Raw genomic sequence first — 25,414 nt, 5'->3', positions numbered from 1 at the left:
AGTCTCACACTTCTGCCCCTGTTACTAGTGATTGCAGCTGGCATGGTGGAGGCTCCCTGTGCAAGGACTGAGGATTACTGGCTCCTGATTTAGATGTAGGCTTCCTATTCTGGCCTAGCCACACGTGCCGTAACTGGATCCAGCCGGCCCGAGCATGTGTCTCCCACTGGGCCTGGAGGATCCAGGCTGAGATCCAGTCCCACAGTGTTCACTGTCCAGTAATCCAGGTGTGTCAGTCTGCTCCCTGTCTCTGCCCCCCCTGATGAGAGCATAGTGCTGCCACCAATGGGGCTCACTGTGACCGGGGCAGGCCAGGCTGTTCTGAGAAAAGGCTCATCACGCCATGCACAGGAGGCACGCGGTACCTGGCACCTCATCATCAGTACAAGAATGTTGTCTGCCAACTTGGCAATAGGTATGCATTTTGCAGACAGCCCCATGCCCTAGTCCTGCTAATCTGTTAGGAGATCAATCAAAACTCAGAATATGCACTGTGTACAAAACATTAGAACACCTTTTTCCCCTCAGAACAGCCTCAATTTGTTGGGGAATGGACTCTACATGGTGTCGAAAGCGTTCCACAGGGAAGATGGCCCATGTTAACTCCAATGCTTCCCACAGTTGTGTCAAGTTGGCTGGATGTCCTTTGGGTGGTGGACCATTCTTGACACACAGGAAACTGTTGCTCGTGAAAAACCCAGCAGCGTTGAAGTTCTTGACACACTCAAACTGGTGTGCTTGGCACCTACTACCATACCCGTTCAAAGGCACTTAAATCTTTTGTCTGGCCCATTCACCATTTGAATGGCATGCATACACAATGTCTCAATTGTCTCAAGGTTTAAAAATCCTTATTTAACCGGTCTACTCCCTTTCATCTACAGATTGAAGAGGATCAATAAGGGATCATAGCTTTCAGCTAGACTCACCTGGTAAGTGAGCAGGTGTTCCTAATGTTTTGTTCTGTTCTGTATGCTCATATCTAAGGATGATCCTGAAAATAATGTGTATGTCAATCATACAATGGAGTGCAGCAGGGGACTCCAGTGTTGATCCAGGAATAGCCAATATTCTATGAATTCTTGTGAAGTCTTTGCTGACATTGGTTGTTTCACTGTTCTGGTTTCTATGGTTTTATCTCACCTTGAACATATTTAGAGAGTGAGTCACCAACTGTCCAGCCACCAGCTTGATGAAAGTCAACATCAAAGTGTTTTGGAATCCATAGCTGTCCGGTCAACATGATAAGCCTATTTGACAGGTTGTTAACATCACGATGCCTCTGTCTGTCCTCGGCTGTGTCCTAAACCTTTGGTCTGTTATTGAAGGTCTGTCGTTATAAGGATCCTAATACTTTGCAGTGGGTACAGATACCTGACTGGTTCAACCGCTTATTTATAGAAGGAAAATGTGCATTGCCAGGTCATTTATAACATAGATCTTAAACTATACAGTGCATTTGGAAAGTATTCAGACCGCTTGACTTTTTCCACATTGTGTTACGTTACAGCCTTACTCTAAAATTGATTAAATTGTTTTTTTCCCCTCCGACCAGAAATGTGGAACTACTAAGAATCTTCCTAGAGCCGGCCTCTTCCTAGAGATGGGCCTTGATCAGGGAGGTGACCATGAACCCGATGGTCACCCTGACAGAGCTCCAGAGTTCCTCTATGGAAATTGGAGAACCTTCCAGAAGTACAACCATCTCTGAAGCCACTCCTCAGTAAAAGGCACATAAGCCTGCATGACTACTTGGAGTTTGCCAAAAGGCACCTAAAGACTCTCAGACCATGACAAACAAGATTCTCTGGTCTTATGAAACCAGGTTTGAACTCTTTGGCCTGAATATCAAGCATCACTTCTGGAGGAAACCTGGCACCATCCCTACGGTGAAGCACGGTGGTGGTAGCATCATGCTGTGGGGATGTTTTTCAGTAGCAGGAACTGGGAGATTAGTAAGGATCGTTGGAGGAATGAACGGAGCAAAGTATAGAGAGATCCTTGATGAAAACTTGCTCCAGAGCGCTCAGGACCTCAGACTTTGGTGAAGGTTCACCTTCCAACAGGACAACGACCCTAAGCACACAGCCAAGACAACTCAGGAGTGGCTTCGGGACAAGTCTCTGAATGTCCTTGAGTGGCCTAGCCAGAGCCCGGAATTGAACCCAATTGAACATCTCTGGAGAGACCTGAAAATAGTTGTGCAGCGACGCTCCCCATCCAACCTGACAGAGCTTGAGAGGATCAGCAGAGATGAATGGGAGAAACTCCCCAAATACTGGTGTGCGAAGCCTGTAGCGTCATACCCAAGAAGACTTGAGGCTGTAATAGCTGCCAAAAGTGCTTCAACAAAGTACTAAGCAAAGGGTCTAAATACTTATGTAAATATCGTATTTCATTTTTTTATAAATTTTTTGGGCAAAAAAAATGAGTTGTCAATTTAGGGTGTTGTGTGTAGATTGATGAGGGACATTTTTTTTAATCCATTATAAAATAAGGCAGTAACGTAACAAAATGTGGAAAAAGTCAAGGGGTGTGAATACTTTCCGAATGCACTGTATACATAAAGGCTTTGCCAAAGTCATGACACAGCTGCAATTGGAAAACATGGACTGTCCTCTCTTTTCTCATGGACTGTTCTCTCTGCTCCCGTCCGGCAGGCGGTACCGGAGCATCGGGTCTCGGACCAAAAGGTTTAGAGACAGGTTCGTTCCCCAAGCCATAAGACTTTTCAATAGACAGCTACCACTGTACTACCTGCACGAAGTCTATGCTCATCCACAGGTATTTATTATGGATCCCCATTAGCTGCTGTTATCGTGTGTGTGTGTGTGTGTGTGTGTGTGTGTGTGTGTGTGTGTGTGTGTGTGTGTGTGTGTGTGTGTGTGTGTGTGTGTGTGTGTGTGTGTGTGTGTGTGTGTGTGTGTGTGCCTATGTTTATGTCTACCCACTAAGGCACACACGCCTACAGGCACACACTGACACTCTTCTCATACACACACACACATGCACCCACACGCATACACACACATGCACCCACACTCACAACTCACACCACACACTTACACTCATCACCATGCACAGACCCACTCACCACATACACTACTATTATTGTGATTACTAACTTGAAACACTACAGCGATTCACACACCAGGAAGGTTTTAACATGGAACTGCTTGGTGGTAATTGACACTATGCAATACTGTATGTGCCCTATAAGGCATGCGGGAGGTGGGCCTGTATCTATGTATAGCACACTGAATGGAGGGTGATTCAACCCCTACAGATACGTGAGCACTCCTTTTGGCATGTATCCAAGGGTGATGCAAGAGGACAACAAACAAACAACTCCCACCAAATGAGGCCCTTCTCAGTCTTGGGTGGGTAGGGGCTTTGGGAAGGGGTAGCACCATGGTTCATGGAACTCCACCACCCTCTCACCACACTTCTTTATGAGAGACTGGTGAACTCGATAATCAGTGCATAAAGCTTCTTCCCCGAGCTGCGGTTATAAATTACTCTCACTTCAATTTGTCTAGACAAGAGCTCTAAGACTTTTCCACCAGCTCCTCGGTGCAGAATGGCCAGCTGTGCTGGGTGGAGACAGTGCAGGGCTAAAAAAGGTTTATGTTCAGGGCCGGAGTCAGTTCTATTCCGAAGGTAAAGTCACCCATGCAGTTCCAATCCCAACGTGGATAATCATAATGAGTTTAAAGGGCCCCTCCAGTTAGGTAATGGATGGAGTTAATGGATGTATGTAACTTCATTTCTTTGTAACTGAATAAACAAGCCTATTATACCCCTAATTATAATCAACTGTTCTAGAAGAAGGATGGTTTTGCAACAAGCTTATACTGTATCTCCTCCCTCATTGTAATACAATTTGCCATGATGTGATATAATATAAGCCTTGACATTTTGACGGTAAGTGAGCCAGTGGATCCTTATAGTGGAATTGTACCTAATGACCGATGCAGGACACACATAACAGGATGTACATTACAGTAGAATGTACTGCTTCTCAAGCCAGGACTGATAGTAAGATGAAGCCTATGCTGTGGATTCTAGTCAACCATAAAGGTTGCCCCTTAGGGCACAGTAAAGTCTAGCCTGCAAGACCTTGGTAAGAGAAAACCAGTGGGATGGTAGCCATGCTATTTTCGTTGGCTAGCATGGAGCAGCTCCTGTGAAATGTCCAAGTCCAAAGCCTTTGAAATCCAGCTTGAACCAGCTCTGCCACTCTTAGAAGTTCCTGCCTGTCTGCTGAGAACAGCTGGCACTGGCACAATGTCCCGGCTGTCACGGTTCACATGCACAACTTCCAACTCACAAAATCATATGATATGAAAATGGAGTAACCACAGTACCAACTTTACTACATTTCAAAACATTGCTTTGGGATTTGAGCTAATCAGATTTCCCAATATGATTGAAGGTCACACAGATTGAAAGATCACTGCACTGTAAAGGGCCTTCTTTTTTAAACCAAAACCATCTGATCTTTTAATGCCATCTAGAGAAATGGGTTACATTTCGCAGCATAGATTTATGTCCCTATGACACAACTGTTGGCCAAGACTGCGCTCCTGCACTGAACTCCCTGAATGGTTGGATACTATTGGCCCAGTGGTTCCTGAACGTCCTGTATGGCAAGATACTATTGGTCCAATGGGTCCAGGCAAGTGAGTGTAGATCAGATGTCAACCATGTGATGGGGTTACTGTTTGCTCTAATAGCAGAGATGCTACGGTCAAAATATTGATCCTTCCAAAGTTTCAAGACCTGTCACAATAAGAATAGATACAGTAGTTGTTCAAGCAACCAAAAAGTATGTTATCCTTTGATGGCAAATAAAATAACTTTTGAAGACCTTGTTTGTCTGCTATTTTCTTAATGTCAAATAACGTGTCCTAAAGTCTCGTACATTACCTCTGTTGAAATAGTTCAAGTATTCAGGTTTTTGTTGTTTTGAGGCGAGAGTTCTTGAACCCTTCAAAGTAACAAAAACAAAATGTCAAACTAATTCTGAAAATCACATGACTCGACATGTGACTCTCACACTGTTGACCACCATGACCATGTGTCAGTGCTGTCGCTTGTGAAATTCCAAAAAAGGCTGCCTGACCTGTACCCAAGGGCCACACTTCTACACTGAACTGTAAACATTTCATTTCCCTCAACTGGTAATGACAGTTTGTTCCTCTCCTCTCCTCTGATGTTGATCATGGACATTTTGATGTGATGTGGTATTAGACATGTTGGGCAAGCTCCATAAAGACCCCAATGTGTTTGTGCTATGGGGTTAGGGGTGGAGGCAGTGTCAGGGGTCACGTGACCGCATAGTGGGAGGAGCCTGGCCTGGCAGAGACCACTCCGTTCCAAGCTAAAGTCACTCGATATGAGGGATGACGGGCCCCAAAATAGCCCTCCAGAGTGTATATAGGGACCCTCTCCCACCTGCTCCATCAGACCACCAGCCTGTACAAAGCCAGAGGAAACTGTAGTGACATACAAAAGGACTGGAGAAACAAGACAGGAGGCACGAGGGAGAAATCCAGAGAACCAGAAGGAAATAAATAAATAAAAAGAGGAAGTTTTGTCAGTGAGAATTGACTTTGGGAAAGTTTTGGTACTCTGCAGAGATAGTAGCCGTGCTACTCTGGTTGGAAACTCAAGGATCAGAGGGAAGTGAGAAAAGTCAAGAACGATAAGCGTGAAAAGGACAAAGGAAATTGTTTTCCCTGACTGGATTGCAAAGTATTCTTGGATTTCTCCCACCACTCCTCCTGGGCTGAGCGCATAGGGGGAGGAAGAACCGTGTTGACCGCAGGGATGAAGTATAGCTACCAGCTACCAGTGTCATCGTACACCACGCGATATAGTCAGTACACACCAATGACTTACACACCAACACACTACACCCCCACCAATTACACACCTACGCACTACACCCCCAGCAATTACACACCTACGCACTACACCCCCACCAATTACACACCTACGCACTACACCCCCACCAAATACACACCCACTTCATATACCCCAACAAAGTACAGCTCAACTCACTACACCCCCACAAGCTACTCCACATCACTTTACACACCTACACACAAAACCAGTTCCAGTTACACCCCTTCGTACAGCAAAGGAACACGCTACAGTGCTGCTACATGTCGCACAGCACACATACCTGCACAGCAGACTCCTGCACCTCTACCACTCAAGCCAGTCCGGGCTGTACACTTCTCCAATGATATTATCTTCCAGGACCTTGTCCGACATGGTGAGATGGAGCAGATTGGACGCTTTATGAGAGCGAAGAAAGTACGTCTGCATACCCTCTTCCCATCTGGTGAGTGAATCTACAAATACATAAAGACAGAGGAAAAGTGTTGAGAGATTGACAGGAGTTACCACAGCAGGCAAAGGCGTCTGCATGGAAATATAGTCACCAACCACAACAGCTTATTTTTCGGAGTGATATTGTGTTGACAAATATAAAACTACTGAGAAGTTAAAGGGTCTCAAATAGGTATTTATATTCTAAACCAGTAAAAGAATAAAGGCTCGAAATAAATTGTTTGACAAATGCATAGTGAAGTTCAGAAAAGTTCTGAAGTTAAAAGCAGGGGTTGAAATGACAGAAAAGCAGTGTAAGGGTATGTACAGTGCAGCTGAGCCCTCTTCTGACTGTGCCCATGTATGGTGCTCTGTGTACAGGTATGGCAGCACTCCATGAGGCCGTACTCACAGGGAACCTGGATTGCGTGAAGCTGCTGGTGAAATATGGAGCTGATGTCCACCAGAGAGATGAGGACGGCTGGACACCGCTGCACATGGCCTGCAGTGATGGCTTCCCCGAAATCGCCAGGTTGGTGTACAAATGAAACACAAACTCATAAAACGTCCACAGAAATATTTCCCTACAGTACGGAGACCACAAAACACAACATTCAATTGATCTATCATGCAACATTGCTGCCTCTGAGAAATAACTCTTCTGACAAAAGGCAGGTAGTGATTTGCTAACCATACTGACCTCGGTGACCTGATTGAACCAGACATGCAGCATTTCATAGCCAGTGTGAATATAGACAATGAAGATGCCTTGTGTGAATGTGACTTGTGCTGAACAACACTGTATTTTGTCCCTCCTTAGCTACCTGCTCTCTCTTGGTGCCAGTGCATTTGCAGAGAACAAGAATGGGGAAAAGCCAGCGGACCTCATTGACCCAGACTGTAAGGAGCTGGTAAATCTATTTGAGGCAGGCTGTGTGTAACTCACTGGCCACCTATAGAACAGGACCTGAAGGAGCTTGATGTGAACAGATGGACAGTGTACCCTGGTCCTGAGACTAGCTTCTTGGAATGGAAAAGCCCAGCCAGAGAGAAGGAGAAAGACTGTGACAAGGGACCAGGCCACTTTTCCTGCTACAGAGCACTTGTAGCCTATTCTTTGCTAAATGCATAATTGTGACTCACAATGCTTTTTGGAGAGGTTTTGTGTATCAAGTTGGACAATGCTTTGTAAAGGTTATTATTTTTTGTATCTTTTTCATTCTTTGCTTAAAAGAAGTTGGCTAATTTTTGTTTGGTGCTTTTCCACAAAAACACGCAAACCAGTCTTGTCACTTTAGTTGTCACAATTACATCTCAGGCTGTTCATAGCACCAGCAGCTTTCAGTTTCCCAGATCATGTAGCACCACATACCAAAAAATACAGTGTGACACACCACAGTAAACAGTTGTTATTTAATCTGTGTAATGAATCAATAGGGTATGTCTTCATTCTGATTACCCAATGAGATCATCCAGCCCAATTCTGTGATCAATCTTATAAAAATATGACTGTTCATTGCTTGAATTTTCCACAAAACTACGCAGCATTGAGGATAGTTCCTGCATATGGGCAGAGACTATTTTCAACTCACTGCTTCCAAAATACAGATAGAGTACAGACTGTATTTGGCATTGTTCTCTGCATTTAGCCTGTATGTTTATGGCTTGGGAAAAGTTGTGTGTATCCTCTCTGCTGAGCAGAGAGAGGGCGTCAATAACAATTCACATCAAAAATTACATTTCATTTGGTAGGCCAGAGATCATTGGAAAATAGCTACTATGCCATACATGCACTGGTGCTGCTGTTTTGGCATTTTTCCTATTATGCTTGGCAGTTGTTATTTTCTGAAATAGTTAACAGTGTTGCTGAAAGTGTAAGTGGTATTCTGCCCATTTCAACTAATCTAATGAATTTCACCAATGAAAGTCTTATTTTTTACAAAATATTTTCCTAAATAAAGGTGCTTTTTATAAATATTGATTAAATTAATTGGTGGGGACGCAACTCTTTTCTATATCACTGATTGACCCTTGATGGAAAAATCTATATAGCCTATTATAGGTTATGATAAGGATCACCTAGAGGAAAAGGGTAACGAGCTGCAAATTCAAATCATAATTTCATATCAACCTGAGGTTTATGTTTAGGCTTAGTGTGGCGTTCACATGCTGTCAGAGATCTCTGAAGTGTGGAGTTCTGACTTGGAAGTTTCACTTGAACGACCCTCAAGTCGTACAGTGAATCCCAAACCAGGCCCTCGCCCCTACCAACTAACTAATTTGTAGGGCCCTCAATTTTATGTGTTACTGATAAAATTCCGAGTGTGACTTCAAAAGTGGCGAGGGGACCAAATAAACCCATCGACTTCGGGACACACTCGTGACTTGAATGATGCAATTACACAGGTACATAATAATACAAGCATACAATTTTAATGACAAAATTCCATCTCGTTTCTTCCAATGAGAAAACATTTATTTTGTTTAGGGTCAAAGTAGTCGGATGGGGTGGTGGGTTTTTGGGGATAGTGTATAGGTGCAGGTTTAGATGGTGGTGCAATTTAAGATTTTCCCATTCCCTTTTCCCTTTTTTGTTTATGACCAAAATGTGCAATCTGCACTCTGACCTGAAGCAGCAATACACAACACAGCGTCTACTCTGCTGGAAAACCACATGAAGAAGAAGAAGTTTTGAACACGGTAACACACCTTTGTCGGAGGACTGGGCGAGCAAGAGGATGGATGGCGAGAAGAAGCGAGGCAGAAAGAAGGGTGCGAGGTGCAAACCTGAACTGACGGTGAAATACAAGCTGAGTACTTTCTCCTTTGGGTCAAGTACAGGAGAGAAAAATGCATGTTACGCACCTGAAAATCCTGAGCAGTCGACGGATAATGAACTTGAAATTGATCCTGAGAAAAGTGAGGAGAAAGAATCTGCGTTGTCAGGTGAAGTGAAGACTTCCAAGCCTCACCCCAATGATCAGGAAAATGCATGAGATGACTCTGGCCCAGTGGGAGTACGATTCATGGAGAAAGTGGATCCATGCCTTTTGGCCGATCCGTTTGTGGTATCAGGCTGGGTGAAGGAGTGGGGTTCTGTCAATTCGGTCAAAGTATCCAGAGATGGACTTGTGTTGATTTTTTTGTGTGTCTGCTGCTCAGAGGGAAAGGTCGTTGCGCATTTCTAGTCTTGGGACGAAAGCAATGTCCTGCTTTGATCTCCGGAGCAGACAGGCGTGATAACTGGGGTGGGGTTGAGTGGATCAACTGAAGTTGGGGGTCCCCGGTGTTTGTGACATACCTTGTTTAGTGCGGCGCAGACTAGAGTGTTTTCCGGATAAAGTCATGCTAGGGTATATACATTTTCATACAGAACTTTTGTTCCGAACCCACTATGGTGTTTCAGGTGCCAAGTTTATGGTCATGTTGCAGCAGTATGTAGGAGGGAGATTCCTAAATGTGAGAAGTGTACATGTGGGAGTGGGCTGGGGAAGTCTTTCAATTGTGGGGGTGGCTTTGTTGCTGGGGATCAAAAATGTCCTGTGTAAGTGAGACAGATTGAAGTTTCCAGGGTGAGAGCAGTGCAGAAAGTGTCATATGCTGAGACAGTAAGGAAAGTAGAGGTTGATGGGCAAAGTGTGAGGGAGCCTGAGAGGATCCCTGTGAGTATTTCTATTTACTACCACAAACCGATGCTGGCACTAAGAACGTACTCAACGAGCTATATAGGACCATAAGCCAACAAGAAATGGCTCATCCAGAGGCAGCGCTCCTACTGGCCGTGATTTTAATGCAGGAAAACTAAAATCTGTTTTACTTCATTTCTACCAGCATGTCACATGTGCAACTAGAGGCAACATTTTTTACATCACCTGACTGGAATATGTTATTGGATTCATGGCATTGCGGTGTTTTACCACATCAGTAAATGGCTTCATTAATCAGTGCATCGACGACGTCGTCTCCACAGTAACCGTACGTACATATCCCAACCAGAAGCCATGAATTACAGGCAACATATGCACTGAGCTAAAGGCTAGAGCTGCCACTTTCAAGGAGTGGGACAATAACCAGGATGTCCTCCGACGAACCATCAAACAGGCAAAGCATCAATAAAAGACTAAGATCGAATTCTACTACACCGGCTCTGACGCTAGTCGTATGTGGCAGGGCTTGCGTACGTACTGTACATATCCCAACTAGAAGCCATGGATTACAGACAACATCCGCACTGAGCTAAAGGCCAGAGCTGGCGCTTTCAAGGAGTGGTACACTAACCCGTACGCTCTCCGACAAACCATCAAACAGGCAGAGCGTCAATAAAGGACTAAGATCGAATCCTACTACAGCAGCTCTAATGCTTGGCAGATGTGGCAGGGCTTGTAAACTATCACAGATTACAAAGGGAAACCCAGCTGCGAGCTGTCCATTGACACGAGCCTACCCGACGAGCTAAATATCTTCTATGCTCGCTTTGAGGCAAGCAACACAGAAACATGCATGAGACCACCAGCTGCTCCGGATGACTGTGGGATCACGCTCTTTGTAGCCGATGTGAGTAAGACCTTTAAACAGGTTAAAATTCACAGGGCCAAACGGATTACAAGGATGCGTACTCAGAGCATGTGCTGACCAGGTGGCAAGTGTCTTCACTGACATTTTCAACCTCTCCCTAACCCAGTCTGTAATACCTACATGTTTCAGGCAGACCACCGTAGTCCCTGTGCCCAAGAGCGCCAAGATAACCTGTTTAAATTACTATCGCCACGTAGCACTCACAACTGTAGCCATGAAATGCTTTGGAAGGCTGGTCATAGCTCACAACAACACTATCCTCCCAGAAACCATGCACCCACTGCATTTCGCATACTGCCCCAACAAATCCATAGATGATGCAATTATATTGCACTCCACACTGCCCTTTCCCACTTGGACAAAAGGAACACCAATGTGAGAATGCTGTTTATTAACTACAACTCAGCGTTCAACACCATAGAGCCCTTGAAGCTCATCACTAAGCTAACGTCCCTGGGACTGAACACCTCCCTCTGAAACTGAATCCTGGACTTCCTGACAAGCCGTCCCCAGATGGTGAGGGTAGGCAACAACACATCCGCCACGCTGACCTTCAACACGGGGGCCCCTCAGGGGTGCATGCTTAGTCCCTTCCTGTACTCCCTGTTCATCCATGACTGCAGATGACACGACGGTGGTAGGCCTGATCACCGACGATGATGATAGGGAGCCTATAGGGAGGAGGTCAGGGACCTGGCAGGACAAGAACCTCTCCCTCAACGTCAGTAAGAAAAAAGGAGATGATCGTGGACTACAAGAAACGGAGGGCCGAGCACGCCCCCATTCACATCGATGGGGCTGAAGTGGAGCGGATTGAGAGCTTCAAGTTCCTCGGTGTCCAGAACACTAAAGATCTATCATGGTCCAAATACACCAACACAGTCATGAAGAGGGAAAGACAACACCTCTTCCCTTTCAGGAGGCTGAAAATATTTTGCATGGGCCCTCAGATCTTTAAAAAGTTTGACAGCTGCACCATCGAGATCATCTTGACTGGCTGCATCAACGCTTGGTATGACAATTGCTTGGCATCCGACCGCAAGGCTTCACAGAAGGTAGTGCGTACAGCCTAGTACATCACTGGGGCTGAGAGCTTCCTGTCATATGAGGCAGTGTCAGATGAAGGCACCAAAAATGTTCAAACTCTCCAGCCACCCAAGCTGACAAGCAGTACCAATGCACCAAGTCTGGAACCGACAGGACCATGAACAGCTTCTACCCCAAGCCATAAGACTTCTAAACAACTGCTAAATACCTTGACTACCTGCATTGATCCTTTTTTGCACTAACTCTCTTGCACAGACTTTACACACACACTCACACTGACACCCCAACACACAGACACTACATACGCACACACACACACACAACATGCACACACGTGCTGGAGGAAACAGGTGCAAAAGTATCTATATCCACAGTAAAATGAGTCCTATATCGACATAACCTGAAAGGCTGCTAAGCAAGGAAGAAGCCACTGCTCCAAAACCGCTATAAAAAAGCCAGACTATGGTTTGCAACTGCATATGGGGACAAGGATTGCACTTTTTTTTTGGTCTGATGAAACAAAAATAGAACTGGTTGGCCATAAAGACCATCGTTATGTTTGGAGGAAAAAGGGGGAGGCTTGCAAGCGGAAGAACACCATCCCAACCGTGAAGCACGGCGGTGGCAGCATCATGTTGTGGGGGTGCTTTGCTGCAGGAGGGCCTGGTGCACTTCACAAAATCGATGGCATCATGAGGCAGGAAAATTATGTGGATATATTGAAGCAACACCTCAAGACATTAGTCAGGAAGTTAAAGCTTGTTTGCAAATGGGTCTTCCAAATGGACATTGACCCCAAGCATACTTCCAAAGTTGTGGCAAAATGGCTTAAGGACAACAAAGTCAAGGTATTGGAGTTGCCATCACAAAGCCCTGACCTCAATCCCATAGAAAATTTGTGGGCAGAGCTGAAAAGGCTGCGTGAGCAAAGAGGCCTACAAACCTGACTCAGTTATACCAGCTCTGTCAGGAGGAATGGGCCAAAAATCGCCCAACTTATTGTGGAAAGCTTGTGGAAGGCTACCTGAAACATTTGTTTCAGGTAGCCAAGTACTAATGGATGTATGCTAACTTCTGACCCACTGGGAATGTGATGAAAGAAATAAAAGCTGAAATAAATCCTTATCTCTACTATTATTCTGACATTTCACATTCTTTAAATAAAGTGGTGATCTTAACTGACCCAAGACAGGGAATTTTTACTAGGATTAAATGTCAGGAATTGTGAAAAAGTGAGTTTAAATGTATTTGGCTAACACGGAACCCAAACCGGCTGCGCGCGTGCACCATCGTACACTATTGTGCAAAATGTATGTTGTCCCCCTACACCAAACTCGATCACTACACGCAGGTTAAAATATCAAAACAAACGCTGAACCAATGACATTAATTTGGGGACAGGTCGAAAAGCATTAAACATGTATGGCAGTTTAGCTAGTTAGCTTGCGGTTGCTAGCTAATTTGTCCTGGGATATAAACATTGAGTTGTTATTTTGCCTGAAATGCATCAAGTTCCTCTACTCCGACAATTAATCCACACATAAAACGGCCAACCGAATCGTTTCTAGTCATCTCTCCTCCTTCCGGGCTTTTTAATCTTTTAAGTTATCTGATGATTGGCATCTAAACTTTCATTGTATTACCACGACAACTGGCAGAACATTTCGTCTTCAATCACCCACGTGGGTATAACCAATGAGGAGATGGCACGTGGGTACCTGCTTCTATAAACCAACGAGGAGATGGGAGAGGCAGAACTTGCAGCAAGATCTGTGTCAGAAATAGGAATGACTTATATTTTAGCCCTTGGCAACGCAAACGCTCGTTGGCGTGCGCAAGCAGTGTGGGTGCAATAATTGAATAACATGGATTTCTAAATTTATTTTGCGACGCTCGCGCACGCGACGTGTCCGGTCTGGTCAGCATGTAAGGTGTATGTAAACATCCGACTTCAACTGTAGCTACCCCATACCCTTACACATCTACTAGGTACTGGTACTTCATTTCAGTGTTGCCAACTCCTTAGTAAGGAAAGTAGCTATTGGCTAAAAGTCGCTAAATTATGTTATCGCCTAATTTGCATATTTGGCCATGTGCATGTAATTGTGATGGATGCTGTAGGAGAGAGGAATACAGTCGTGGTAGAGACAAAAAGTGAGTAAAAAACACTCTAAATATGTTTAGAACTACAAATGAACTTTATTCTGTCGGTTCTTGTTTTTTTTATGTCACAATTCCAACCCTCCTTCTTTATCTGGGCTTGGGACTCGCAAAAGTGAACCAAAAGAGACACTCTGGCAGATTTACTTCCTTTTTTATTTTGTTACATTTACATCCTGCCCTGAATGTAAGCCAGGGCGGGATCAGCCAGCGACGGCTTCCCGCATGCGCGATTCATTTGCAGTCTGGACGCAGAGGGGTGAACAGCTCCTGCTCTGACTGCAGCTGGGAGGGACTGCTGCGCGAGGACTGGGCCGCCTGTGAGTGCATTGGGCCGCCTGTGAGTGCTTTGGGACGGGGTGGGACCCACGGCAGCACCCGCTGCTCGTTGAGCAGAGTAAGAACGATACGTGCTTTCACGTCAGAGTCTTCAATAACACCAGAAAAAGTTTCTAGATTTGTCGCTAGTCGCTTTTATGAAAATGTGTCGCTAGAGGGGTCTGAATACTCGCTACATATAGCAACACTGATTAGAAGCCCCACAGTGGATGTGTCATAATACCCATAAAACCTAGCGGTCAAACAGGGAAATGGTGTGGGACTCTATATAGCCATGCTATTTTTTTTTTTAACTCTTCATTGTTGGAAAAGGACACATAAGTAAGCATTTCACTGTTAGTCAACGAAGCATGTGACACATAATATTTGAGTAGTAGGGCACTACAGGGGTAATATAGGGTTACATGGCGGTTTCCTTTTATTGTCAACAAATGTGCAATGCACTTTCCAAACTGTGAAAGGCAGCAATACGCAACAAAGTGTTTTCTAGTTTGCCGGAAAACTACACGAAGAAGAAGAAAGCAACACCTTTCTCAATCAATTAGAATATATTTTAAACAGACAAGATGGTGGTGTACACACAGTTTGTATTTAATTTAATATTGAGCAATTTCTAAATTCAAACGACCCCCCCCCCAGCAACTAGACATGGACATTTAGAAGAAATGCGTTCTTCCAAGTCGGGAACTGAGGAAGCATCGTCAAGTTGGTCGAAAATGATCTGTGCTACACTTAACATTACCTACCTAATAACGCCTATAAGCCAGCTGGAACAGTAATGGTCTGACTAGGGCTTGTGATATTTTTAATAACTAGGGTGCATTATGATGATGATTTTTTATTCGCAGGGTGCATTTTGTTAGGGCCTATAAACTCAGGTAAAGGTATTTTTAGCCAATGCTTTTTCTAACTTCTTCGCAAGCTGGTCCATGGTCTGTTTTATTTAAACAAGTACCAAAAAGACCCGAGCAGAGAGGGTAAATGTTGGGTAGAGGGCATTCATAGAACCATTCTTTTGGGATTTTAACATTATTTTCAACCAACAAACCTATTAAGTTTTGTTGACTTCCGTTTTATATTACCTGCCCAGAAATGATTGGTTGGCATTGGCAACCGTTTTAGGCGACGGGAGTTCTAGCTCGCTAACGCTAGTTACATCTTGTTGGCTGACTAAAGAAAGCGAAAGGAAGCCGGATCTAAAGACAGGTTTGTAAACATAGTTTACATCTTGGTAATTTTCGGATTATTTCAAGATGGCTATAGCGTTATTAATTAATATGCCACTGCTGTTGGAAACATTTAATTTGTACTATTGTCTGGATATATTCAGCTAGATAAAGTTAAATGGCTTAGCTAATAATATTAGATGTTGATATCGTGTAGCAAACATTCGCTAGATAGCTTATTCGGTACCATAACGTTAGCTAATTTCTAACCAACAAAAATGTCAATATAAATATACGATATTGGGTAACGTTAGTTAGCAAGCTAGGTGCTTTATATTTTACGAGTCGCTGGTCAATATGAGTTGTCTAGTATAATTTCTTGTTAGCTGTCTTAGCTAACGTTAGCTAGCTCGCTTGTGTAACGTTAAGTGTCAGATACAAACATGTAAACATTGAAGCATAACTAACATCAATAAGCAAGCTAATGCTTATATTGTTGCATCCAATGTAGCTTTCTGGCTGTATAGTTAAGTAACTGTATTTTGCAGTCTTTTAGCTAGCTAGCTCTCAAATGTCAACATTCCTCTATTGTTTGTGATTGGTGTCTTTATTTAGAATTAATCATGTCACGCCTTGTTTCCACCACTAGCTATCCAACAGAGGATAAAGAAGATTCATATTCTCTCAACCCCCGGACTATTCATTAGAAAGGAGCAAGAGACAGACTGCACACAGAATGAGGTTGGAATAGATTTGTTTACCTGTTATGGTTGTGTTGTGTGCTAACTGTATATCAAGCTGTATCTTGTAGAATCAAGTATACTGCATAATTGCCAGAAAAACGTATGTTCTGTTTTCCAGCCTGTCTGTTCTGTTTTCATTCTTTTTTACTGTTTGTTTTTTATTTGTATCTTTGCTGCTTTATAGCTCATCTGCTCCCAGGATGGTGAACAACTACAAGCGGACTTCCAGTCCTCGGTCTCCTACAAACAGTGGGGAGCTCTTCACTCCAGCGCATGAGGAGAATGTGCGCTTCATCCATGACAGTGAGTCTGCCTCAGAAGACCGATATCTTACTAAGACTAGCCCTTACTGTCTCTCACCTGAGTAGGCTTATATGTTGGCAATCAACATCATCCACTGTAAAAAGCTCCTTACAGAGCCCCTGTACCACTGGGCTCAGATGAGCCATTTGGATGGAATGTGGTATGTAAGGAGATGGTTGAAAGCTGGCATGTGTATGCTTCTTTACAGCCTGGCAGTGTGTGCTCAGAGACATCCGGTCACCACAGAGCAGTGAACGCAAAGACCGTGGACCACAGGAGTATGTGGAAAAGAACCCAAATCCCAACTTAAATTGTAAGTGACTTGATGGATCTGAGTATGTTTGTCATTTAAACAGGCTATTTACTAGATTTGTCAAAGACAGTAACGTTATTTTTATCCTTTCTTGCAGCTTTCACACCAGTTGACCTGAGTGACCTCAAGAAACGCAACACACAGGACTCCAAGAAGTCCTAGTCTTTCTCTTTATAGTCAAAAGCTTTTTTTCTGCACCAATTATCCTTGAGAACTTTCTCCTCCTCTGTCAGCCAGCAAGTCAACCTTTTGGCCATTCCTGCCCAGAATGCCGGTCCTCTTTCTGCCCACCTGGACTAACAGCCTGCCCATTCAACACCAGTGGGCTGATGTCCTAACAACCACAATATTTTTGGAGTTCCTTATCCCCCCCAGTCCCCCCCCCCCCCCCCTCTTTCTCTGTCCAGGCTGGATATTTTCTTACCCTACCTCTCATCTGGTTGACGTGGAATGCAAGAAAGCTGGCATTTGATTTCCAGGGATTCTCTCTTCTGGTTCTTGGTTTTACAGCCATGAATTTTTCATTTTCACTCTTTTTATGTGAATGGGACGGATGCAGAGTTTCAATGAAATATGCTGACATCCTAATGCCGAAGTACAGACTGTGTACAAATTCTTCATGGGACACTTTAAAGGACTGCAGTCTTAAATATAAACTGTTTTCTTTTCAATCTACAAAGGATAATGCTGAAGGGCTGGCATTCTTTTTTTGGAAGATAGTTGAATTGTAGATATATTGGAATAGAATCCGATTGTATGGGCGAGTTTTGGAAACCAAAAATTGTTTAGGATAAATGCCAGCATTTTTAATCTAATTTCATGCCCCTAAAATGGACTTCAAGTAGACATCTCCACATTGACTTCCCAGCCTTGGAAAAAAATATTGAATAAAATACTTTTACAATATTTCACTCTCAATGCATTGGTCATAGATGTTCTGACCTAAATGTTCTTTTTGGATGTGTTACCTATATACTCACCAATGATGTATGTATGGTAAATTGTTGTCTCATGCTCTTTGTTTTGTTTGTGCATTGTTACTGAAAACAGTGTAATAGGCTACTGAACAAAAATATAATTGCAACATGCAACAATTTCAAAGATTTTACTGAATGCAGTTCATATAAGGAAATCAGTCCATTTAAATAAGTTAGGCCCTAATCTATGGATTTCACATGACTGGGCAGGAATGCAACCATGGGTGGGCCTTGGAGGGCATAGGCCCACCCACTGAGTTTTTACCCACAAAAGGGCTATTATTACAGACATATACTCCTCAGCAACCCCTCCATACCCCCCTCATACGATCCTGTGGGTGAAGAAGCCGGATGTTGAGGTCCTGGGCTGGCGTGGTTACACGTGGTCTGCGGTTGTGAGGCCGGTTGGACGTACTGCCGCATTCTCTAAAACAATGTTCGAGGCACCTTGTGGTAGAGAAATTAACATAAAATTATCTGGCAACAGCTCTGGTGGATATTCCTGCAGTCAGCATGACTATTGCACGCTCCCTCAAAACGTGAGGCGTTGTGTTACAAATTATTGACCTTTTATTGTCCCTAGCACAAGGGGCACCTGTGTAATGACCATGCTGTTTAATGTGCATCTTGATATGCCACACCTGTCAGGTGGATGGATTATCTTGGCAAAGGAAAAATGCTCACTAACAGGGATGTAAACAATTGTGTGCACAAAATTTGAGAGAAATAAGCTTTTTGTGCATATGGAAAACATGGGACCAACACTTTACATGTTGCGTTTATTTTCATTGTATGTATAGTCAGCCATATTTCTTTCTCTGAACTAGTTCCTTCATATCACAGAGGGAATCATGAAGTGCTCGGTAATGGTCTGAAAGTAGTTCTAACAACAGGGCTCAGCCAATATTCACAAAAGTTAGCAAAGAAAGAATTACTCCATAATGGTAAACCTATTAGTAGTGCAAACAAGTACAAGAAGATACAATCATGGCGGCATGATATACACTGCTCAAAAAAATAAAGGGAACACTTAAACAACACAATGTAACTCCAAGTCAATCACACTTCTGTGAAATCAAACTGTCCACTTAGGAAGCAACACTGATTGACAATAAATTTCACATGCTGTTGTACAAATGGAATATACAAAAGGTGGAAATTATAGGCAATTAGCAAGACACCCCCAATAAAGGAGTGATTCTGCAGGTGGTGACCACAGACCACTTCTCAGTTCCTATGCTTCCTGGCTGATGTTTTGGTCACTTTTGAATGCTGGTGGTGCTTTCACTCTAGTGGTAGCATGAGACGGAGTCTATCCAGGATGGCACATCAATGCGAACTGTGGCAAGAAGGTTTGCTGTGTCTGTCAGCGTAGTGTCCAGAGCATGGAGGCGCTACCAGGAGACAGGCCAGTACATCAGGAGACGTGGAGGAGGCCGTAGGAGGGCAACAACCCAGCAGCAGGACCGCTACCTCCGCCTTTGTGCAAGGAGGAGCAGGAGGAGCACTGCCAGAGCCCTGCAAAATGACCTCCAGCAGGCCACAAATGTGCATGTGTCTGCTCAAACGGTCAGAAACAGACTCCATGAGGGTGGTATGAGGGCCCGACGTCCACAGGTGGGGGTTGTGCTTACAGCCCAACACGTGCAGGACGTTTGGCATTTGCCAGAGAACACCAAGATTGGCAAATTCGCCACTGGCGCCCTGTGCTCTTCACAGATGAAAGCAGGTTCACACTGAGCACATGAGCACATGTGACAGACGTGACAGAGTCTGGAGACGCCGTGGAGAACGTTCTGCTGCCTGCAACATCCTCCAGCATGACCGGTTTGGCGGTGGGTCAGTCATGGTGTGGGGTGGCATTTCTTTGGGGGGCCGCACAGCCCTCCATGTGCTCGCCAGAGGTAGCCTGACTGCCATTAGGTACCGAGATGAGATCCTCAGACCCCTTGTGAGACCATATGCTGGTGCGGTTGGCCCTGGGTTCCTCCTAATGCAAGACAATGCTAGACCTCATGTGGCTGGAGTGTGTCAGCAGTTCCTGTAAGAGGAAGGCATTGATGCTATGGACTGGCCCGCCCGTTTCCCAGACCTGAATCCAATTGAGCACATCTGGGACATCATGTCTCGCTCCATCCACCAACGCCACGTTGCACCACAGACTGTCCAGGAGTTGGCGGATGCTTTAGTCCAGGTCTGGGAGGAGATCCCTCAGGAGACCATCCACCACCTCATCAGGAGCATGCCCAGGCATTGTAGGGAGGTCAAACAGGCACGTGGAGGCCACACACACTACTGAGCCTCATTTTGACTTGTTTTAAGGACATTACATCAAAGTTGGATCAGCCTGTAGTGTGGTTTTCCACTTTAATTTTGAGTATGACTCCAAATCCAGACCTCCATGGGTTGATAAATTTGATTTCCATTGATCATTTTTGTGTGATTTTGTTGTCAGCACATTCAACTATGTAAAGAAAAAAGTATTTAATAAGAATATTTCATTCATTCAGATGTAGGATGTGTTATTTTAGTGTTCCCTTTATAATGTTGAGCAGTGTAATTTAACAATATTGTGGGCTATGTGAATCTGCACTCAAATATAGGTGTTGATGCATCTGTGTTGACAAAGTTCACATGTGGATACAGTTGGTGTAGGCCATGGTATTAACACAACACATTTATTTACACCTTTGTCTCAGGAATCTTACATCAAATAAAATGTTATTGGTCGCGTACACATTTTGCAGATGTTATCGCATGCTGGTAAAGTAAAGGTTAAATAAATAAAATAATAAGTGCAGCTAAATGCTTATGTTTCTAGTTTCAACATTGCAGTATACCTAACAATTCACACCAATCCTAAAAATAATGACATTTTGAAATATTACAACGAGCAATGTCAGAGTCTAGGATATATATATTTATATATACATATATTTATAAACTGGGATGTTCGAGCCCTGAATACTGATTGGCTGACAGCCGTGGTATATCAGACCTTATATACCACGGGTATGACAAAACATGTATTTTTACTGCTCTAATTATGTTGGTAATCAGTTTATAATGGCAATTATAAACTGGGTGGTTCGAGCCCTGAATGCCGATTGGCTGACAGCCATGGTATATCAGACCTTATATACCATAGGTATGACAAAACATTTACTTTTACTACTCCAATTAAGTTGGTAACCAGTTTATAATAGCAATAAGGTACCTCAGAGGTTTGTGGCACACCCCCGTGCCTTATTGTGTAATATAATGGTGTGTATAGACAGTATGGCTAGTATACTGTATGAACAGGAACAGTGTGTACAGCGGTAGTTATAGGATGATTCTGGACTAGAATACAGTATATACATATGAAGTGGGTAAACGTTATTAAAGTGGCCAGTGTTCAATGACAATGTACATAGGGCAGCAGTCTCTAAGGTAGCTGGCTAGTAAAAGTGCCCTAAGTTCAGGGCAGTGTACTGGGGGGAAGCCGGCTAGGGGTTGACTATTAAACAGTCTGATGGATTGGAGCTGTTTTAAAGTCTCTCGGTCCCGGCTTTGATGCATCTGTACTGTCTCGGCTTTCTAGATGGTAGAGAGGTGACCAGGCCGTGTCTCGGATGGCTGAGGGGCCAAGCCGAATTGCACCAACTATCAAGGAATATGTCAGATCTATCTATTTTTGTATAACCAGCACTACAGTAAATTCTAGACCATTGCGCTGCTGCACTGATAATAGCAGCACAGGTCTTTGTAGTGATATGACTCAAGGGATCAATTTCAAATGGTCCCTTCTTGATTTGACAGCATAACCTGAGTAAAACTGTGGAAGGGGCGGCGCACAACAAGCGGACACAGACAGCGTCATCCGTCCTCACGTAACGAGGGCTCGTGGCTATAAAGACAGCTTGCGCTCCATTTTAGCGCTTTTTTTTCTCACGCAGCTGAATAGTACCGCAGGGATATAACCAAGGTTTTTACTTAAGGCAGGGATCAGTCAGGCTAGTTTTTAGTTCGCTAACAGTTCTTCTTAGCATAATTGAAACTTCATAATGGCCGATAAGATGGATATGTCTCTAGACGACATCATCAAGCAGAACAGGCAGCAGAGAGGGGGCGCAGGAGGCCGTGGTGGTGGAAGAGGCCGTGGCCGGGGAGGCTCTGGCGGGGGCCGAGGTGGTGGTGTTGGCCGTGGAGCAGTTGGTGGAGGCTTTGGGGGCCGAGGTGGAGGATCGGGCCCCATGAGGAACCGACCGAACCTGAGCCGTGGCAGAGCAAGACCTACGCCATACAGCAGGGTATGACAAATTTAAAGGAATGGGCTGAGAAAAAGGAAAACGCCTCGTAACCTGAAAATGCCTGCGCGACGTCCTCTAATCTTCAGGCTTGCTAGCTGCTCCCAATGCAATCAATGGCTAGCTTGCTAGTCGAGAGGCACTTAGCTAGCTAATCGAATTTCTTTCGTATTAACGAAGGGAAACCCTTTAAATTGCGGTTGATATGGAAATAATGCACGTAACGTGTCCTTGTCCACCCAAACCCATGTCTGTTACCACTTTTTGAGAATAAGCTTTTGGAGCAGGTTAGCTAGTTGCTAACTCTGGAATAGCTGCTAACCTACAAGGCCCAGACAGCGCCATTTTGAATTCAGCATCTTCAATCAATGAAATATTTATTTCATGGTCCGTCGCAGTAGCTTTCGTCCCAGAAAGTCACTTGTTGGACCACCGAACGGCACTGCATCGAAGAATATCGTTGCATTTGGATGATTTTTGTAGCAGAGGCGACTTTTGGAGTTTCATCCTGCACTCTTATCCTTTTGTTTGGGAGTGGCTGCCGGGTTAACACAATCCCCTTTGAACAGCACCATGTCAACACAGAATGGTGTCATTTATGGATGGAGCAGTGGACTTTTCCCCTCTTATTACATACATATTTTTCTCTACATTTCTAGTAATGTTACAACTCAATCAAAATGGCGTGGTTTCAAAATGGACGCTCAGATGGTTGCCATCCATTTCAGGCCAGGTAGTTGGCCTACTTTATTTTGATATTTGTCTCTTTCAGAAAATGGACACTTAACTCATCAAAGCTAACTCGTGGCTTTTAAAGAACAATTTAAGCAAATAACCACACAGCTGGAGTCGACACTGATGCAGCGCCACACGGATGGATGACTTTCTTCAGCATACTACTCTCGCTGGGGATGGCCGCCTGGAGAGCCTTTGGTGGAGGAGCAGATGGCAAGAGAACAGTGGGCGACATTGTTAGCCTAGTTAGCCAACAAGGGGGTGGGAGCGGAGTGCAGATGGTAGCGAGTAAATGTGTACAGTTATTAATGACTTGTTTACTGCTAAATGTTGATCAAAATAGCCTCAACAGACGTCAATGCATACATTTCTTCATTCTATTATGGGAAATGTTTCATTTTGTACTATTATGGCCCATCAGTTTTAGCTAAATGCTTTATGGCCTGTTAACTTGGTCTAGTGTCTAGAATTTATGTTGCCATGTGTCCTGTTTTTGCACTGGTTTACTTGCTTGTAGTAATGGGTTGGGCACTGGGCGGGGAATGCTGGTAATCTCCATGGGGTAGCAGTGTGCCAACCACCTGGCCCTGTTGGCTGTGTAGTCCCTGGTCTCCCCAGCACCTACCCAGCTGTGTGGACTGGACTCTGTGATTGGCAGAGACAGGGGAGCCTGAAGTCAGCAGGTTCGTTCTCTTTCATCTGTTGCAGCCCAAGCAGCTTCCTGATAAATGGCAACACGACATGTACGGCAATCATGGCTTCAATGCCAGTGTTGGGGGCGGCGGGGGTGGAGCTGGTGTGGAAACCGGAGGGAAGCTTCTTGTCTCCAATCTCGACTTTGGCGTTTCAGACGCAGATATTCAGGTACATCTTATTTTCTTTTTGACTTGGTTGACTCTTTAGAAATTGCGTATTTACCTTGGCTTAGCATTTCCAAAATGGCACTTGAAATCACTTACAATACTTGGTTTCTCTCACTGCAGGAGCTCTTTGCAGAGTTTGGTACACTGAAGAAGGCAGCTGTTCACTATGACCGGTCGGGCAGGAGCTTAGGCACTGCAGACGTCCACTTTGAGAGGAAGGCAGATGCTCTAAAAGCTATGAAACAGTACAACGGTGTACCACTTGATGGTAGGTTTCTCAAGTGGCTTTGACAGTTGCGACAAATATTATCATGTCATTTGTACCTTGCTGAAACATTTAATTGTTTTGTGCTGCTGAGGTGTCTTTCACCATGCTGACACTGTATATTCATCCAACTTTCAAGTTGCTGAACGTTGAAACTTTCAAAATGGGTGCTCAGGTGGTTGCCATCCATGTACAGGCCAGGTAGTTAGCCTGTTTTGCTAGTTCTTTCAGAAAATGGACGTTTAACTCATCAAAGCCAACTCATGGCTTTTAAAGAACAATTTAAACAAATAACCACACCGTTGGAGTCAACACTGATGCAAAGAACTACAGTGCCATACGGATGTTTTTCTTTCTTCAGCACACTACTCTTGCTGGTGATAACCTGAATACTTTCTCTTGCAGGGCGTCCCATGAACATACAACTTGTCACATCACAGATCGACACACAAAGACGGCCACCCATGCAGGGGTAAGTGTTAAGATTGAACTGTTTTCCAAAACAACCTGAGCCAATAAGAGTATCATGAATGGAAAGTGCTAATGTTCAGATGTTCTACAGTATGAACCGAGGTGGTGGTGGCATGAACAGGGGTCGTGGTGGTGGGTTTAGAGGGATGCAGAGAGGACGTGGAGCAGGTCGTGGAGGAGGCAGGGGCCGAGGTGGCCGCGGGGGAAGCACTAAGCCACTTTCTGCTGAAGAGCTGGATGCCCAGCTAGATGCCTACAATGCCAGGGTGAGTCTCGGTTTGAAAATGAGAAAGGGGTTATGAAGTGTCATAGGGAGTTAAAAAATAAATAAAATAAAAAACATTTGTCTGCCTACATGTATATAGCGTTGGAAATTAATGATAGGACAGGCCTACTATGGTAGCATGCGTCTTATCTGATGCCTTTCTTCCACCCACCCCAGATGGAAACAAGCTAAGAGCCTAGGTGAATCCTCCAGGCTGCATTACTCTCCAGGCTGAACATGGGGACAGTCTGTTCTTACAACGTTGAAGATGCAGGACATTTTACACTTGGATGTCTTCTGATGTGATTTCAATTTGTGTATCAATCCTTTTAAATGCTCCGATGTGTTTTTTACCAGTTTATGTTTTTTGGAAAAAAATATTGGTTTTGACTGTAGGTTTAAGGGGGTGGGTGGGGCTTTCCCTGTTGCTCTGATTCCTTTCCCCGTAGATCATTGTAATAAACCCTGCAGTACATATGAACCATACTCTGACTGCTTTGTTTTTATTGTCAAGTGCACAAGTACAGAGAAATCCCTTGCATTGTTGGGAGGGCCTGCAAGTAA

At 44.3% G+C, this 25,414-nt stretch overlaps 3 protein-coding genes across 6 annotated transcripts; all 3 read left to right on the top strand.

Moving 5' to 3' along the window:
- Window positions 1-366: 366 nt before the first annotated feature.
- LOC129825679 (protein phosphatase 1 regulatory subunit 12B-like) lies at window positions 367-8,314 on the top strand. The gene is made up of 3 exons (XM_055885870.1): window positions 367-6,352; window positions 6,721-6,871; window positions 7,160-8,314. The coding sequence occupies exons 1-3, from the start codon at window positions 5,833-5,835 to the stop codon at window positions 7,278-7,280; spliced, it is 792 nt and encodes a 263-aa protein (XP_055741845.1). The 5' UTR covers window positions 367-5,832; the 3' UTR covers window positions 7,281-8,314.
- Window positions 8,315-14,414: 6,100 nt separating this feature from the next.
- Window positions 14,415-17,891, top strand: LOC129825655 (mapk-regulated corepressor-interacting protein 1-like). Of its 3 annotated transcripts, none has more exons than XM_055885854.1 (5): window positions 14,415-14,518; window positions 16,276-16,367; window positions 16,554-16,672; window positions 16,881-16,985; window positions 17,083-17,891. In XM_055885854.1, the coding sequence occupies exons 2-5, from the start codon at window positions 16,363-16,365 to the stop codon at window positions 17,145-17,147; spliced, it is 294 nt and encodes a 97-aa protein (XP_055741829.1). In that variant the 5' UTR covers window positions 14,415-14,518; window positions 16,276-16,362; the 3' UTR covers window positions 17,148-17,891. The 3 variants fall into 3 exon arrangements, with proteins under 3 accessions (XP_055741829.1, XP_055741835.1, XP_055741825.1); XM_055885850.1 differs by lacking the exon at window positions 14,415-14,518 and adding an exon at window positions 15,147-15,666; XM_055885860.1 differs by lacking the exons at window positions 14,415-14,518; window positions 16,276-16,367 and adding an exon at window positions 15,111-15,235.
- A 3,960-nt stretch (window positions 17,892-21,851) lies between these two features.
- On the top strand, window positions 21,852-25,336 carry LOC129825641 (THO complex subunit 4-like). Of its 2 annotated transcripts, none has more exons than XM_055885841.1 (6): window positions 21,852-22,254; window positions 23,695-23,850; window positions 23,970-24,117; window positions 24,520-24,586; window positions 24,677-24,851; window positions 25,028-25,336. In XM_055885841.1, the coding sequence occupies exons 1-6, from the start codon at window positions 22,009-22,011 to the stop codon at window positions 25,040-25,042; spliced, it is 807 nt and encodes a 268-aa protein (XP_055741816.1). In that variant the 5' UTR covers window positions 21,852-22,008; the 3' UTR covers window positions 25,043-25,336. The 2 variants fall into 2 exon arrangements, with proteins under 2 accessions (XP_055741816.1, XP_055741818.1); XM_055885843.1 differs by having other exon boundaries at window positions 22,161-23,282.
- The last annotated feature ends 78 nt before the right edge of the window (window positions 25,337-25,414 follow it).

The sequence above is a fragment of the Salvelinus fontinalis genome, chromosome 2 (assembly GCF_029448725.1).
Source record: "Salvelinus fontinalis isolate EN_2023a chromosome 2, ASM2944872v1, whole genome shotgun sequence".
NCBI lineage: Eukaryota > Metazoa > Chordata > Actinopteri > Salmoniformes > Salmonidae > Salvelinus > Salvelinus fontinalis.
This window is presented reverse-complemented; position numbering and strand designations above follow the sequence as displayed.

What these genes read in the sequence shown, in the direction of transcription:
- LOC129825679 (XM_055885870.1), top strand. Translation starts at nt 5,833, where the DNA reads ATGAAGTATAGCTACCAGCTACCAGTGTCATCGTACACCACGCGATAT. An exon ending in GCATACCCTCTTCCCATCTG is followed by an intron (nt 6,353 to 6,720) that starts GTGAGTGAATCT and finishes CTCTGTGTACAG; the next exon opens with GTATGGCAGCACTCCATGAG. An exon ending in GGCTTCCCCGAAATCGCCAG is followed by an intron (nt 6,872 to 7,159) that starts GTTGGTGTACAA and finishes GTCCCTCCTTAG; the next exon opens with CTACCTGCTCTCTCTTGGTG.
- LOC129825655 (XM_055885860.1), top strand. Translation starts at nt 15,126, where the DNA reads ATGCGTTCTTCCAAGTCGGGAACTGAGGAAGCATCGTCAAGTTGGTCG. An exon ending in CCTATAAGCCAGCTGGAACA is followed by an intron (nt 15,236 to 16,553) that starts GTAATGGTCTGA and finishes GCTGCTTTATAG; the next exon opens with CTCATCTGCTCCCAGGATGG. An exon ending in TGTGCGCTTCATCCATGACA is followed by an intron (nt 16,673 to 16,880) that starts GTGAGTCTGCCT and finishes GCTTCTTTACAG; the next exon opens with CCTGGCAGTGTGTGCTCAGA.
- LOC129825641 (XM_055885841.1), top strand. Translation starts at nt 22,009, where the DNA reads ATGGCCGATAAGATGGATATGTCTCTAGACGACATCATCAAGCAGAAC. An exon ending in TTTCAGACGCAGATATTCAG is followed by an intron (nt 23,851 to 23,969) that starts GTACATCTTATT and finishes CTCTCACTGCAG; the next exon opens with GAGCTCTTTGCAGAGTTTGG. An exon ending in CAACGGTGTACCACTTGATG is followed by an intron (nt 24,118 to 24,519) that starts GTAGGTTTCTCA and finishes TTTCTCTTGCAG; the next exon opens with GGCGTCCCATGAACATACAA.